General features: G+C 54.3%; 7 protein-coding genes across 7 annotated transcripts; 3 read left to right on the top strand and 4 right to left on the bottom strand.

Annotated features, from left to right (window-relative positions):
- Positions 1-910: 910 nt before the first annotated feature.
- On the top strand, positions 911-1597 carry J4E90_004880 (uncharacterized protein; the record flags this gene model as incomplete). The annotated part of the gene is made up of 3 exons (XM_051434441.1): positions 911-977; positions 1030-1402; positions 1453-1597. The coding sequence occupies 3 exons, from the start codon at positions 911-913 to the stop codon at positions 1595-1597; spliced, it is 585 nt and encodes a 194-aa protein (XP_051291697.1).
- A 419-nt stretch (positions 1598-2016) lies between these two features.
- Positions 2017-4083, bottom strand: J4E90_004879 (uncharacterized protein; the record flags this gene model as incomplete). Its single annotated transcript, XM_051434440.1, has 1 exon — positions 2017-4083. The coding sequence occupies one exon, from the start codon at positions 4081-4083 to the stop codon at positions 2017-2019; it is 2067 nt and encodes a 688-aa protein (XP_051291696.1).
- A 1143-nt stretch (positions 4084-5226) lies between these two features.
- Positions 5227-6326, bottom strand: J4E90_004878 (uncharacterized protein; the record flags this gene model as incomplete). Its single annotated transcript, XM_051434439.1, has 2 exons — positions 5227-5265; positions 5316-6326. 2 exons carry the CDS (start codon positions 6324-6326, stop codon positions 5227-5229), a joined length of 1050 nt encoding a protein of 349 aa, XP_051291695.1.
- Positions 6327-7430: 1104 nt separating this feature from the next.
- Positions 7431-9250, bottom strand: J4E90_004877 (uncharacterized protein; the record flags this gene model as incomplete). Its single annotated transcript, XM_051434438.1, has 2 exons — positions 7431-8914; positions 8965-9250. 2 exons carry the CDS (start codon positions 9248-9250, stop codon positions 7431-7433), a joined length of 1770 nt encoding a protein of 589 aa, XP_051291694.1.
- Positions 9251-9760: 510 nt separating this feature from the next.
- On the top strand, positions 9761-11106 carry J4E90_004876 (uncharacterized protein; the record flags this gene model as incomplete). The annotated part of the gene is made up of 5 exons (XM_051434437.1): positions 9761-9848; positions 9906-10012; positions 10074-10246; positions 10295-10694; positions 10744-11106. 5 exons carry the CDS (start codon positions 9761-9763, stop codon positions 11104-11106), a joined length of 1131 nt encoding a protein of 376 aa, XP_051291693.1.
- A 520-nt stretch (positions 11107-11626) lies between these two features.
- On the top strand, positions 11627-13393 carry J4E90_004875 (uncharacterized protein; the record flags this gene model as incomplete). The annotated part of the gene is made up of 6 exons (XM_051434436.1): positions 11627-11701; positions 11756-12063; positions 12141-12229; positions 12306-12607; positions 12687-12954; positions 13200-13393. The coding sequence occupies 6 exons, from the start codon at positions 11627-11629 to the stop codon at positions 13391-13393; spliced, it is 1236 nt and encodes a 411-aa protein (XP_051291692.1).
- A 299-nt stretch (positions 13394-13692) lies between these two features.
- On the bottom strand, positions 13693-14383 carry J4E90_004874 (uncharacterized protein; the record flags this gene model as incomplete). Its single annotated transcript, XM_051434435.1, has 4 exons — positions 13693-13718; positions 13770-13935; positions 13984-14147; positions 14200-14383. The coding sequence occupies 4 exons, from the start codon at positions 14381-14383 to the stop codon at positions 13693-13695; spliced, it is 540 nt and encodes a 179-aa protein (XP_051291691.1).
- Positions 14384-15359: the final 976 nt, after the last annotated feature.

Raw genomic sequence — 15359 nt, 5'->3', positions numbered from 1 at the left:
TGTCGGTGCGCCTAGGTCCAACGGTAATGTCTGGGGTGCTAGGATTGCATCAGTCCCTGTATCTTCATCTTCTTCGATGATCGCTTCTTCTGCAGGCGCTTCCTCTCAATCAGTCGCCACGACCACAGTTGTCAGCACCACAGTCGTCACCGCAAGTTCATCTTCCAGCCCTGCTGCCAGTTCAGGCGCTAGTGTTTCTTGCCCTGGCTCCAACAACTCCATGGTCACTGTCAACGGCATGCAATATCTAGTCGAGTGCGGTGCCGACTACCAGGGTGGCGATATTCCGGGCCCAATGAGCCCGACCTACCCCAGCTCCTACGAGGGCTGCTTGGCAGACTGTTCTACCACTTCAGGCTGTGTCGCTGCCAGCTACGTTATTAACGGTCCTTGCTACCTGAAGAGCGCAGCCAACGCTGCCGGTTCGAACAGCAACATTATTGGTGGAAGACTGGTCCGCAGCATCTCAACTAAGTCGGCAACTAGTGCTTCTTCGGCGGCACCTGCCTCTTCCTCTGCGGCCGCTTCTTCGTCTGCAGCTGTATCCTCGGTGGCGCCTGCTCCCTCATCTGCGGCTGCCTCCTCCTCCGTGGCTGCTTCCTCTTCCGTAGCTGCCTCCTCGCCTGTGTCTACCTCATCCCGTGTTTCCTCTTCTGTCTCCTCTTCTTCTTCGGCAGTAGCAGCAAGCTCAGCTCCAGTCACTTCAGCTGCGCCCGCTCCCGGACCCTCTACCGTTACTGTCACTACGACGATCTCCAACACAGCATACCAGTGCGCATGCACACCTGCTAGCGTCTTCGCTGCACCATCAAGCACCCTTGCTGCATCATCGAGTGCTCCTGCTGCATCATCGAGCGCTCCTGCTGCGAGCCCAACAGGCGCTACTAGCTGCCCTGGTTCCAATGGCTCAATGGTCACAACGTCATGTGGCGCAGCATATGCTGTCGAGTGCAGCTCTGACCGCTTCGGCAATGACCGTAAGTTCCCCTGTTCACCGTTACAACGCACACAAGTTAATATTATATCTAGTTGAAAACGGTCTCGTGTATACCGACACTTACGAGCAATGTCTCCAAGCCTGTGACAACACTACTGGCTGTGTCAATGTTTCCTGGGTCATTGGCAAGCCTGGTGCTTGCTACATGAAGGGCAGCATCGGTGACGTCCGCGTTAACTCGAACATCATTGGAGGACGCAAGCTTTCCGGCTGCTCCACCTTCAAGCTTCACCGCAAGCGCGTCGCGTTCGCCGCTCCCAAGGTCAAGCTGAACAAGCGTGCCGCGGTTGACGACTCCAAGGCGAAGTTGGAGAAGCGTGCTGGCTTCTTCGGTCCTGACTTCACATTCACTCAGGCTCAAGTCACTGCGACTTCGACTGCCACTGCCAGGACTACCGTTACCACGTAAGTACTGTATTCCTTGCTTCCATCATGCACTCGCTTATCAATGATAGTACTTCGACACCCGTCTCCGGTACCGCTACAGCGACGGTTTACACTCTTGCCTCTGCTACGATCACCTCCACCACAAGCGTGCCTACCACCGTCTTCAACACCGTCAGCGTTACCACCTGCCCGACTGCTTCCCCCACACTCTGAGCATCGGGATATCGCTCCTGATACATGCAGACACCGTCGAATGGATCTCACTGGTCAACGCTAGCCAAGCCAATCGTAGGGCTTGTCGTCACACGATAATATCAACTATCGTCGCTCTTTAACACACGTATCGGCACTGTTCGGTGTTTGCATAGGGTGTGTCTCAATAATAGAAACAGTAGACAGTTCAATAAAAGTTCTTGTTTTCTTGAACAAACATGCGCTTCGCTGCTACAACACGTAAACTACATGGTCTATAATTCCTGTTTGATAAACATTACCTCAAACCTTGCGCTCGTCATAACTTCCTCCAGACGCTCGACAAAGAGAATCGAAACAAAGCTTGTACACATCGAAAGTCGACAAGCGATTACTAACCACTCGCCGAGACAGCGTTCCCATAACGCCCGCTCAATTAATCATGTCAAAATCCTCGGACTCGTCACCACCCCACCCGCCGTCCCGAACACCGGCTCCAGCCTCACACCACCAAAACTCCATCCATCCACAAACACACCATCTTCATACTTCTTACTAACAATAAACCCCAACGCCCCGTCCAATCCCACACTAACCTCGATATCCCCCTCAATCTCCGCCCACCCCTTTCCCTTGAGCTCCTCATACCGTCTTGACCCGACCCTGACCCTCACAGCGTCAGGATGCAACAGCACACTCCCCACATCCGGCGTAATCTTGACATCGACATAGCGCTGCGAGAAGGTCGACGGATCAAACGGTTTCCCGACGCTGAAAACAAGATCACGGGGAGGAGTATGCGTGCTATTGTGGAAGGAGACGAGGAATTGGACTTTGTATTTGCCCTGCGGTATACCTGTTTTTATCGTGCGGAGACAGATGTTGTCGGCTTCGATGCACTGGTACACGGCGGCTTCTTCGCGGCGGCCATCGTGGTCAAGGTCTTCGGCTACGGGGAAGATGCGCTTGAGGCGGCCGGTTGCGTTGTCGAGGGCGAGTCCGCTTTCGCCACTGGGCGAGAGGTCGCGGTATTGAGACATGCGTGGTATATCATCGAGGTGCGGGGAAATGCCTAACGGCATACCCGTTTTGAAGTCGACCTGCGCGAGTTGGAAGGAGGAATCAAGGAGGCCGCGTCCGGTCATGCCTAGACGGAAGTGGGAAGCGCTGATTTCGAATTTGGGGGGTAAGGCGGAGAGTTTGGCCATGCGTTGGCCAAAGTCTTTGGCGGACCGGATTTGCTCGCCGTCGTTCATGTAGAGTTCGGTTAGGGAGGCCATTTCGTCTTCTTTCATCCATTGTTCTAGGCTGACGTCTGCGAGGCCGCGGTCGACGTCGAAGCGGAAGTATTTGGTGTCGGAGTTGTTGTACATGCGCTTCATTTCGTTGTCGACGCGTGCGGTGCTTGTTGCCATGCCGGTGAGTGCGCTGGCTATCGAGATGTCTGTTCCAAGGCCGAAGGGTAGCCATGATGCCATCTTCTTTACGCTGGGGATGCTTTGTAGGCCGGTGCCGACGGAGACTATGACGCCGATGGAGCGGCCTTCCCAGAGTGCTTTTGCCGCGTAGTCGACTTCTGCGCATGGGTTGTTGAAGCCTACCCCGCCGTCTAGATAAGTGACTTTGGGCGTACCGAATTGCATCTCTTCGAAGAAGGTCGGTGCGGCGGATGTAGCTCTTAACGCTTCCCAGATTCGCGTCGTGCGGTCATTGGGATCGTAGGTAGACAGGATTCGGGGAAGGCCTAACGCGTTCTTGAGGGAAGTAAGTACAAAGCCGCGGCACCCCTTTGCGTTTGCCTTTTTGTGAACTGATTGCCGGTGATGTAGCCTCCAAGTAGCGCTTCGCATTGGCTTTCGCGGGCCGAACGGACTGTCGCTAAAGAGTGTGGACAAATTCTTCGTACTATCGACCGTTTCAGGAGGACCTGACTCTAAAGAGCATAGCGAGTTCTTGAGTGTGCCGACCGGGCTTTCTGTGATTACCGGTGCTGGCGGCGCATCTGCCCAGATGCTGTCTCTGGGTAGATCAGCCGCTTCATCCACCTCTTCAAACAGCGCCTCATCCCACATCAGTTCATCTGGATCGAAGCCTAGCTCTTTCAACGCAGACTTGATGGCATTTGCGAGAACGGCACCGGAGAACCGACTTGCTCCTGTGGGGATCTTCATGCCAAATGCCTTTATCGATCGGTCGTGCTTGAAGATCTGCTCTGCCAATTTACTGTATACAGCGATGCAGGTTTTGCAATCGAGTCGCAATCGTGACAGCATGATGGCTATTATGCCACCCGTTGATGTGCCACCAATAAGGTCGAAGTAGTCGCACGGCTTTAGCGGTTCGTGGTCGTTCATGGCTTTCCTTCCTAACCTCTTCTCTTCCAAGGCTATGTTCTCCATCAGGTTCTGAAGGACCAACAGAGACGACAGGCCCCGTACACCCCCTCCATCCAGCGAGAGCAAGCGCAGCGGCGCGTTGTCATTTCTCTCTGGGTTCGAGGATTCCATGGTTGTTGGCGCCGAGAAAGGCAACAGATGTCGGTGTCGTCAGTATCAGTTTCTGGCGATCTGGGTTTTTCGTGAACGGCGATGCTATACGGTGTTTTGAATACAGTCGCGAGACGTTTGCTTGTGAGTGTAGGATACTGCACTGAAGTTGTCGAGTCAAACACTAAACCCGCCTCCAACTCATACGCATGACTGGCACGAGGCGGCCTCTTTCAAATCGATACGTGTTACAGTGGCAACGACGAGGCGTGATTCAGATGTTGAGTCGTCTGCAGAAAGGTTACAAGGCTGCTTACAAGGCTGCGCTTTGTAGTATGAAACAAATGACGTGCCACCAGGGCAGAAACGCGATCTCAGAATGCTACCAGAATATCATCGAAACCCACGGGAAGTGGGAACAAGCTTCCTATAAGTCCTGTGCCACACCCCCCACATAACTACAGTTTGATGTGCTGTTCCGCGTCAATGCAAACATGGAGAACGCTCGAGGCATACGGGTATCCATTTGGGGGCCATCTTACGCGCCTGCTTAGCCTATGGTAGCTAGATCAGGCCCACCTTTACACAGAACAAGGCTACGCGCTGCGCCACGACGGATGTGCGGCGCAGGCGGTCTGGATATAGCACAGACAATGTATGTTTACCTTGGGAGTTCATGTGTTGCGAGTTGCATCTCCAAAAAGAGTAAAGTTGGTGAACAAATATCAGGTGGCGGGTGCAGCGGGGAGAATAGGCAGCTAAGGCCTGGTGAGGCTGTCTGCTGCGCTTGTCAGATGTGTCAACCAATCACTAGCGCCGCACGATGGGGCTGCGTGCTATCAAGGTCAGCTGCCAGACGCGGGTGATGTAAGCTCTGCATGCGTGCAGCTGAGGCTCCGCAGCACGACAGGGTGCGCCGCTCGCTCGCTCAGAGTCGTCGACGAAGATTATGTTGGAATCAAACCAGGGCTGTAGTGCCCTGTGCTCTATTAGATTACAGTGTATACCCATATGTTAAAACGCTTGTGACCGTGAATGCAGACCGTAAATGCAAATCGGTTTCTAAATGCGCCCATATATCCAAACCCGGGGTATTATAATCAGATGCCGTGTGACGCCATGCATGCCCTCGTCTTGAAGTCGTTAAGTCATAAATCGTGATCGTTAAAGTCGCTCTGCAGCGCGGAGTCCGCTAGTCATATTCTACGCCAAGTTAGTGAGTGCTGCGTGGAAGGTGCGTTGGCAGAACTCACAAGTAGTTTTGCGCGGTATGCTTCCCAATGTTGGTCGTAAATTTGTTGCAGCATCATGTCCGACTCCTTCGCTCTTAGTGTGCGAAGTGTCTCCATTTTGGGACTGTCCTTCCTCCTCAACTTTTGCCTGGGGACGTAGATCGGGGAAGGCGAAGGCTTGATGGTCCAATGAGACGGCGGAAAATAACTTAGCGACTGCGAGCGAGCGTGTGTTGTTGGCACCATTGGAGAGCCAGGTGGTGACGTGGCAGGTGTTGATGGGCTCGATGCAGAAAAACTGGCCGCTTCAGAGAAGACAGATGGCGATGGCGATGAAGTCGCAGAGCTGTTGGAGATGACGGGTGACAGTACTATCGGCGATGGGGGTTCCACAGGAGCGAATCGGGTGGGACCGGGTCGTCGCGCACTTCCCTTGCCAGAAAGTGGTGATGGTCTTTTGATGTCAACAACACGGGGGGTCCTCTGCGGAGTCGCGAATTGCGACTTGGTGGTTTTCGCTTTTGGGTTCGGCGTGGTGTTGGGTTCCTTACGTGGCAGCGCTGGTGACGTGGGCTCCTTGGTGGTGGTGTGGGCCGATTGCGACGATCGCACTCCCTCTCCGCGCGACAACGGCGATGGCTTTCTTTCGGCGGCAACAGCGCGTCGCACCTTGGATGGCAGCGTGTTCCTCCTGCCAAACAAAGGTGTCGGGCTTTTGACGATGTCGTCGGCGTTGAACTGGAAAGGTTCGGATGGCCGAGATGGTAGCGATGGTCGGACGGATTGTGACGGCAGCGAGTTGCTCCTGGCGAAGAGGGGCTTAGGGACCAACTCGGTTTGTCCTCCAAAGTGGAACATGGGCGGTCCTTTCATCTCCATCTCCGGGTTCTCTGATTCCTTTGCTGGCGTCGTGGGCGGCGATGTTTTGCATTTGTACTGATAGAAGACGCGATGCGGATTGCGTCGCGGGACGGGGGGTGTTTTGCATAGCGTCAACGTCTCGTCCAACAACACGTCGAGATCCTCCTCCATCTTCCTTTTCATAGTAAACGCGATCCGGTGGTAGTCGATGTTGCAGCCCCGGCAGTGCGAAGCGAAATGGATAAGTAGGTGATGAGGCGTAAGCAAGCGAGACGGGTGTCTATTCCTGACACAAAGCTGAAGGTTCCATGGGAGTGTTAGGGGAAAAGGAACGGATCACCCGCCTCCTCTACAAAGTTAATTAGTCGGTCAGGTCCTTGATTCCGTGCGCAACACGCGAGCCAGCGCTAGACGTCATTGGACAAGCCGCTGGCGCTGCAAGTTGCGGTAAAGCTGGCTGGATGCGATCGAAGGTTTGCCAGCGTGGCTAGGACCCATAACCCTGCATCCTCATTTTAAAATGCCCCACGACGCGGGCGATCACGCGCAAGTCCCAACAGTCTCCCTCAGGTGAGGGTATGCAAGTAATCCGACGTGTGCATTTGCGGTATGGCGCTGATGGGGTCATGGAGATGGGTTGAGTGAGCATCGTCTTATGTTGTGCCTGCATGGCTGCTCGTCATCGCCGCGCGACTGGACGGACAAACCGGGCGCTAGGAGCCAGACCCGGTAACGCCTTCCCCAGGAGTGTACCTCGCGATCGAGATCCAACGGTATTCGACGTCAGGCATCATGTCATACCACATGCGTCGCCCACCATGACGGATAGCAGCACGCTGAAGTCGAGATTGAAGTCATAGAGATGACCTGCTTCGGAGTCTTACGGCTCAGGAGAGCAGATTACGTAGTGTCACCACATTCAGCACGGAGTCCAGGCTCATCGGGATGCCTCCGATCAAGCTTCAGCATGGCAAGGGTAGGATGCATGCCCCAGGGTGGTGTTGTGGTCTCAGCTTCTCAGTGACGCTGCTTGCCCAGCCAAAGACGGTGTGTAAACTTGTATCCTCATCCATGCGAAGAGAGCATCTCATATTATCCACTATCGTACCGCCATATTACAATCATGTATTCTTCAAAAACGTCAACGTCGTGCAAGTACGACTGAAAGTAGCATGACCTTCGCCTTCTAGATGCAAACATAAAATGCAACGCCTGGTATCAACCGTGAAAATGCAATAAGAAACCACCATCCAAGCTCAGCCAGCCTCAAATGCATCAGTCAAGTTCGCCCGAGAACGTCTGTCGACGCATTGCTGGGGTCCCGATGTTGTTGAGCGGGATGCCGAAGTCGTCTTCTTCAGCCCAGTCAGCATCATCATCTGACTCCCAAGCGCACGGAATCTTCTCAGCGCGGCGTACGCGGTATGTGATAAAACCGAACCCATTTGAGATGCTCGTAGCGATACGGAGCATCACGGATACCAGGTGTGCGGGCGGCCCCAGAACAAGCTCACACGTCTTGCTCACCAAGGCATTTGTGAAGTCTCTTCCTGGGTTGTGCTTGGGTGGACAGAAGAGGTTCTGCGCTGGAGGCATAGGAGAGAAGGCACGTCTTTGTGAAGCGCCTGTGAGCTTCCTCATGCGGATGGCATCCGGTGGTGTAGGTATGTCTATGCTAGCACGCCCGAGGCTGTCGTCGTCGGAATCACTCATAAGCGGTGGTGTCGAAGGTGCTGATGATGGTCGTCCATCGATCGAGGGAATCGCGGACGGATAGTATGGGGCTGTAGGCGTCACAGGTGCGGATGCATCAGTACGTTCGGTGGACGGGCCGCGGACAGTAACCTCCGATATCTGACGTCGGTGTATTGAACGACCCCTGGGCTCATCTTGATGCTTGGGAAAAACTTGTGCCCATGGGTTCACAACATCAGCCTCAGCATCCAGGAACTTGGGAGAAGGACTTCGCGGAGTAGCAGTGTCCAGAGAGTAGAACGAGTCTGCGCTTGAGGCCAGACTCAAGGCATCCGAAATCTGGCGTTCCAGTATAGGTTTTTCAGCCTCAGTGGGTTGCTTTGCTGCTGGAGACTCGACTATACGTTCCATGGCCGATACCGATTCTCTCCTGGGCGCTCGGATGGGCGCCGTAACTGACCGCAGGCCTTGAAACATGCTGGCGCGTTCCGCTACCGAAGGACGACGTTGAGGCGATCTAGATAGGAGGGGCTTTGGTGCCGTTCTTGCCAAAGGGGTCTCGGGTGCGGCCGGCACTGTTTCGCTACTGTCAGTACAGACGCTCGACCGGTCGTCCTCTTCATTTGAAGAAGTGGTACCAGTCTCTGAGCTCATAGTACCAGCAGTAGAAGGCCGTGAACCATGTTGCTGCGGAACCCAAGTCTTGTCCATGACCCACTTCTTTGCCTGCCCTGAGGGCTTCCTCTTGATCGTCTTGCGTGGGGGGCTCTTTGGGCGCTCGAGCTCTGCGACGACCTCGAATCCTCGCGCGAATGGGCACTGCGTTCTCTCGTACTGCATGACTTGAGCCAATACCGACTTGAATTGCGTGATCTTGTCCTTGTCGTCGTCCGTCTCATAGGGGAGCTCGATGCGATAGTACGAGTCCTGGCGTACGCGCAGTACGAAGACGGACTGATTGTCGACAAGCCATATCTGAGACCTGGGAAAGATGGTGTGCAGGAGATTGCCGCTGTTCAGGAAGGAGACGTTGGAGGCTGTCACACGGTAGATACGGAGAGCGCCTGTGATAGGTTAGACAAGTTCCAGCCCGGTGACACATGGGATGGCATACCGACTGCGAGTGTACGCTCTGTAGGCGTCTTCCATGCTATCGGATGCGCTGCGTCACCTGAGCGGGAAGGTGACAGGCGCCGAGCGGGCCCAGCTGTTGTGAAGGAGAAGATCTTGGAGTTGGCACACACGAACAGTGTCTCTATGCCATCTGCGCTGCTGGCAGACGGTGCAGGCACCGACGTAGTCCTCCGTGCAGTGCGCGCAGGCAGTGTGAAGCTGCGCCTCGAGTTGCTGGGGTTGAGAGCAGACGGCGCGTGCTTAGGATGCTGGGATGAAGCCGGCATCGTCATAATAGACTTCTTATAGGGGCATTGCTATCCCGGTATGGCGAGGGTGAGGTCGAGGGTCCCGACAGAAGACAGCGGCCGGCGCTTGGTGAGAGTATTACAAGTGTTAGTGCGGAGATGGGGGGTGATGGAGAGGCTGAAGGGATTGGAAGTCCCTGGCTTCGGAACGCTACGCGCTTTGGCCACAGGGACGACTTCGAGTTTCAACCTGATCAGCGGATCGTCTGAACCCCGCGCGCGTCCAGTTGCCAGTTATGCCGCCGGTGTGAGATGGGACGCTGCAGATGGGTGCGTGTTTTGTTTGTGCGACGGCATCCCTTATCAACAACGCGTTGCTTGCTTTGTTTGCGACGCGCTGCGCTACGATGGGTCCGTGGGGAGCTGTCAGTACGTCATGGGCTCCGCCAGTTCGCAGGCGTTCGCACACGACCTCTACGTGGACGCAATCCACGTTTGCTGCGCCGAAAGCAACACCAGACTGCCTGAGCCTCTGTCGAGCTTGCCAGCATGGACAAAATCGACATGTCCCAGTTCGACGTGTCCAACTTCGACCCCAACGCCATCTTGCGGGGAGCCCAGCTTACTCTGGTTGGCGGTAAGTCGAGGCCATCATGGTATCGTGAGTGACAGCTCCATGCTCACACCTCCACAGTCAATCGAGCTCTCCAGAACCCGGGTCTCTTCACTTCAGACCACTACCGTCAGGCTGCTATTGCTGTAGCTGCAGGCGTCGCTATCCGCATCATCGTCGCCATACCCGTACGTCCCAACCATCCACGGATGCCCTATGCCACGCAAGCATTACCTCTAACATAGCCAGATTGTCGGCGTCAGAGTGCTACTATGGATCCTCTCTCTATTCGTCAACATGGACCACACGAGCATGGACGAGAGTGTCGTCAACGGCCTCCACTTCCTTGAACACACCGTCCTTCAGGTGCCATTCTTCCTCATGACCATGATGCGCTATGTCACACCTACTCTGGATCGCATGTAGGCAAGCTCGTGGCCGCTTTGAGATCTAGCTGACAACGTATCCAGGTTCATGGACTCCCTCCGTTGGGTCGACGAGACGTATGTGCAGAAGCACAAGACCGAAGACCCCCACAACCTCCGCGCCATGTACTACCCGAACCTCGAGAAATACCCCGATCACGCACCCAAGCCCGAGAAGGAGAAGAAGCCCATCAAACAGGCTATAATGCTATATGCGACAAAACAGGGGAGGAAGGCGGCCATCTCTTTGGCAGTACTGGCATTGTCTTACGTTCCATATGTAGGACGCTTCGTGCTGCCCGCTGCCAGTTTCTACACTTTTAAGAAATCAGTGGGAACCCAGCCCGCAGCAGCCATCTTCGCGGGATCACTGCTGTTTCCCCGCAGATACCTGGTCAGCTTCCTGCAAGCTTACTTCTCATCGCGGACTCTTATGCGAGAGCTGGTAAGCATCTCCTCAGCAAACTCCACTTTCAACTGACTAATTTAAACAGCTTGAGCCCTACTTCACACGGGTTCGCTACAACAAGGAACAAAAGAAGCTCTGGTTCAAAGACCGAGCTGGTGTGCTCTTTGGCTTCGGTCTAGGCTTCTATATCTTTGTCAAGATACCCCTCGTCGGCGTCCTCATCTACGGTCTCGCCGAAGCGTCCACGGCATACCTCATCACAAAGATCACAGAGCCGCCGCTCCCGCCCACCGAAGCCGACAAGTTCAAGGAAGAGTCACTGCGCTGGAAGAACAAACACGAGTTCCTGAACTTGCCATGGCAGCACATGGACGAATACAATCTCGCAATGCACAAGCCCAAGGTCCAATCCGAAGTACGCCAAACACCACGAAAGACGTTCAGCTAGTTTGCGATGACGTGGATGCCCCGGGTGACAAACTCTATGTCAGCGGAAAACTGCCGCTTAACATGACGAACAGCGACTTCGCACTTTGGAAAACGAACCTCAGTTAGGACATGCGCCGTCGGCAATCAGGTATATCTAGCTGTCACGCTATCCGGCCGCTGTACGATGATGGTTCCATTATGAATATACCCCGCAGTGGGGTCAACGCGTCCCGTTGTGGTAGGTAGCTTACAGCTCCATCCGATCATACGTAACGTAACAGCCCCGTATCATCGAGCTTATCACCCACCTTGTAGTAATAGTTGGTGGATATGGGATTCGGTCTTGTCCTCGGCACGTATCTATTCGTCCCAGATAACAATTGATAGGTTGAGAGTGACTCTTTCCCCGCGTCTATTGGCTTCTTATACGTGACCTGCCCCTCTCGCGACTGGACGCGTCTTACATTGTTGTTTGACTCCCATATTGATCTCTTCTCTTCCATCTAACTCCCAATCTTGATACACTTCCAAAGTTCGATATGGGCAAGGAAGGTCTACGATACGCGGCGAAAGTCTCGCTCGACAAGCCAGCATCGGAGCAGGAATGCCTGCACGTACGTCAGAAACTCACAACACTCAAAGTTGATCTTCAAAGATAACACGTGTAGAATCGCTGGCATCCCGAGAACCCCTCCTATGGCTCCATCAAACCTGGTGAAGCCGTCAAGATCGAATGCGTAGATTGGACGGGTGGTCAAATCGGCAACAACGACTCAGCAGACGATATCCGTGATGTCGACCTGACCAAGATCCACTACTTGACTGGACCTTTCGATATCGAAACTGCGGAACCAGGCGATGTTCTGGTCGTTGATATTCAAGATGTACAGCCGCTGGAAGACCAGCCATGGGGGTTTACCGGTATCTTTGCAAAAGAAAACGGTGGAGGATTCCTGGACGAGCTTTACCCAGAACCGTAAGTCTGCGGGAGGAGTAGCAAGTTACGAGGAAACAATGGGAGAAGGAAGGACACGCAGACTGACGCACATTCAGTGCAAAGGCTATTTGGGATTTTGAAGGCATTTTCTGCAGCTCGCGCCACATCCCCGGTGTGAGATTCGCAGGCCTCATTCACCCTGGCAGTAAGCCTACTCCCTATCTACCTGCTCTCCGAAGTAAACACAATACTAATCACATCCTCCATAATCTCAGTCCTAGGCTGTGCCCCCTCCGCCGAAGTCCTCGAAACCTGGAACACGCGTGAAGCCGAACTCATCTCGACGCACACGCACCTGGACCGCATCGTTGCACAACCACCACAGCCCCAAAACGCCCACTCCGGCTCCGCCACAGGTTCCGTGAAGGACAAAATCGCGAAAGAAGGCGCTCGCACGATTCCAGGACGTCCTGAACATGGTGGAAACTGCGACATCAAGAACCTCTCCCGCGGATCCAAAGTCTTCCTCCCAGTTCACGTACCCGGTGCGAAGTTCAGCGTAGGAGACCTACATTTCAGCCAAGTAAGCTCTTTCCATCCACCCCCACAAACCCTATCCTGAACAGAACAACCCGAACTAACGACCTCTCCCTCTCCTCAAGGGCGACGGCGAAATCTCCTTCTGCGGCGCCATCGAAATGGCAGGCGTCATCACCATCAAATTCAGCGTCATGAAGGGTGGCATGAAGCAACTCGACATGAAAAGTCCCATCTACATCCCTGGTCCTGTAGAGCCGCAGTTTGGTCCTGGCAGGTATATCTACTTTGAGGGATTTAGTGTGGATGAGAAGGGCAAACAGCATTATCTTGATGCTACGGTGGCGTATCGTCAGACTTGTCTGAGGGTGATTGAGTATTTGAGACGGTTTGGTGAGTTTGCTTCTTTTCTGGGTCTGTTTGCTTTTGCGAAGCTTTGTGGGTTGGCCTATGTCAGCCTGCCCTGGTGAAGTTCGAGGCTCATGTCTCGTTTGGTACCTCCAGCGTTCTTGATTCCTTGGCATTGGCTTTTTCGTTTGGAGCAGAGATTGGCTGTCGTGTTTGTAGCGATGGGGGTTGGTTTTGAGTTTCGAGACGCTTGAGTTTTTCCCGGAAATTAGTCACTGACTGAACTGCAGGCTACAGCGACTACCAGATCTATCTCCTACTCTCGTGTGCCCCGATTCAGGGTCATATAGCTGGTATTGTCGATATCCCCAACGCATGTACGACCATCGGACTACCGATTGACATCTTCGACTTTGACATTAGTCCCCAGCTTCCGGCGGAGAAGCGCGATCTTGGGACGTGCGCGTTTGCTGGGAAGAAGTAGATGGTGTGTTCGTGGGGGTCTATGTGTGCAGAGCGTGTAGAGGCTTTATGAGTTAGGTCTGAGGTTAGCGCAGGGTGTCTAGACTGCTTCATTCTGCTGTCTGATTTAGTAGCATGTCACCGTATTCGAAGCAATCTCATAAATATGATGTGTTATATTGATCATCAGTATAGGGGAGGTGGGGTGTCCAATCTCCTTTGCGATAGACACCGTAGGCCATTTTTGAGACTGTAAGCAGTCTGTTGCCGTCGTAGCGGATATTCATCCTAGCATCTATCTGCAACCGTGTTGTGGATTGTTCATAGAACCTTGTCTGCCGCAGAGACTGTATCCTATTAGCAAGCTGCATTCGCTATTGATTAGTAGGAACTCATACCATTCAGGCCTGTGTTATCAGGCTCAACGTGCGCTGCTTTCACGGTACCGTTCTCGATGACCAAAGCATATCGCTTGGAGCGGTCACCTCCAAAGATAGATGCACCGTCGAAAGAGAGGTCAAGGGCCTTTGTGAAGCTCAGGCTGGGGTCACCGAGGAAGCGGATCTATGGAGGTCAACAGGGTGCTTTGTCATTGGGGTGCAAAAGACTCACGCCGCTGGAGCCAGATGGGTCGAGCATCTTACCCCATGCTTTCATGACAAAAGGGTCGTTCACCGAGACAACAAAGACCTTGCCGGCATCCTTCAGCTTGGAAGAGTTGATGTAGCCCGGGATGTGGTTCTCGGAACACGAGGGCGAGAAGGCAGCCGGAACGCCTTTGCCATTGTCAAACACATGTTCACTCAGTCGACGCTAGGGGAAATTTACCGATAATCACACCCTTTCCGGACAACTCGTTGGCCAGGTTCACCTTGTTACCTGGCGAGCCCTCGACGAGGTCAACGCTGGGCAGCTTGTCACCGACATTGACGAATGCAGGTGCCGAGGCGTGGAACAGACGTCGACCGGCGACTGGACGAACTAGGGGTAGACGGCGGGCGGTAGCGAACATGGCGTGTATGCAGGTAGAGGTGCGTGAATGTGGGCGTGTGTGAAGAGAGCACGTGTGCACTTGGTGATGGTGAGGCACTGGTGGTGGGGGTATTTCGGTCGGAAGACGGCAGGCGCACCCACCGGCCGCGTTCCACTTGACGTGTGCACCTTGTCCCCGAAGTATGCAATATCGGAACACATGGCAGCATCGTGTCCATAAATAAGAGCTGTATATGCAGGTTGGTCTTGAGTGCAGCAGCAAATTGCGGATAATGATACTGACCCATTCGACCCACACCGGTACTAGCGCAGCCCAACTGCACGCTTGCTGCTGTATGCCGATCGTGCCTCAAGCCGGTGGTGAATCGTCAACGGCATAATCAGTGGGGACATGGGTTGCAGAAACACGGAAACATTGGCTGGGACAGCCACGCCCGGCGTACCATGGTCGCCGAAAAAGGACTGCAGGTACTATGGCAGCGCTCGCGATGTGTGTGCGGTGTGGAAACGGGGTGCGACTCAGTCTGCTCATGGCCGTGTCCCGTGTCCTGTCATAGCAGCAACCCCCTGGCTCGTCTCCTCGGCACGTCGCCCGCTTGGCTTGCTCCTAGCGCATGCTCGACTGCATTCCTCTCGAGCCCAGTGTTAACCTGCTTTAGGCCCGTTTAGCTCCCAAGTGCCCGCGCAGAGGTGCCCATGTCTCCCTGTTTCTTACACTTGAAGGTTCCAGATCTCGTCCATCGCCCTCCGTCCGCCTGCAACACGGCGCGCCCTTTTTGGGAAATTTCGTCATCGCCCATCCACCACCGATCCGCCCCCGGCCAAGCAAAAGTTTAAACCACTCCAACGCGCGACCGGAACCTTGCGCACCGTCGCCCGTAGCTCCATCGCGGTCGCCTCCAGTGGTGAAGACTGTGACTGGATTTCAGCAGACCCTTAGGCATCCATTCGACTATCCGGGTGCCGTCGCGCATCAACACGGATCACCACCAGCG

The sequence above is a fragment of the Alternaria incomplexa genome (genome assembly GCF_024043165.1).
Source record: "Alternaria incomplexa strain BMP 0042 chromosome Unknown scaffold_6, whole genome shotgun sequence".
Taxonomy (NCBI): Eukaryota; Fungi; Ascomycota; class Dothideomycetes; order Pleosporales; family Pleosporaceae; genus Alternaria; species Alternaria incomplexa.
The sequence above is the reverse complement of the archived record's forward strand: the minus strand, read 5'-3'. Positions and strand labels throughout refer to the sequence as shown.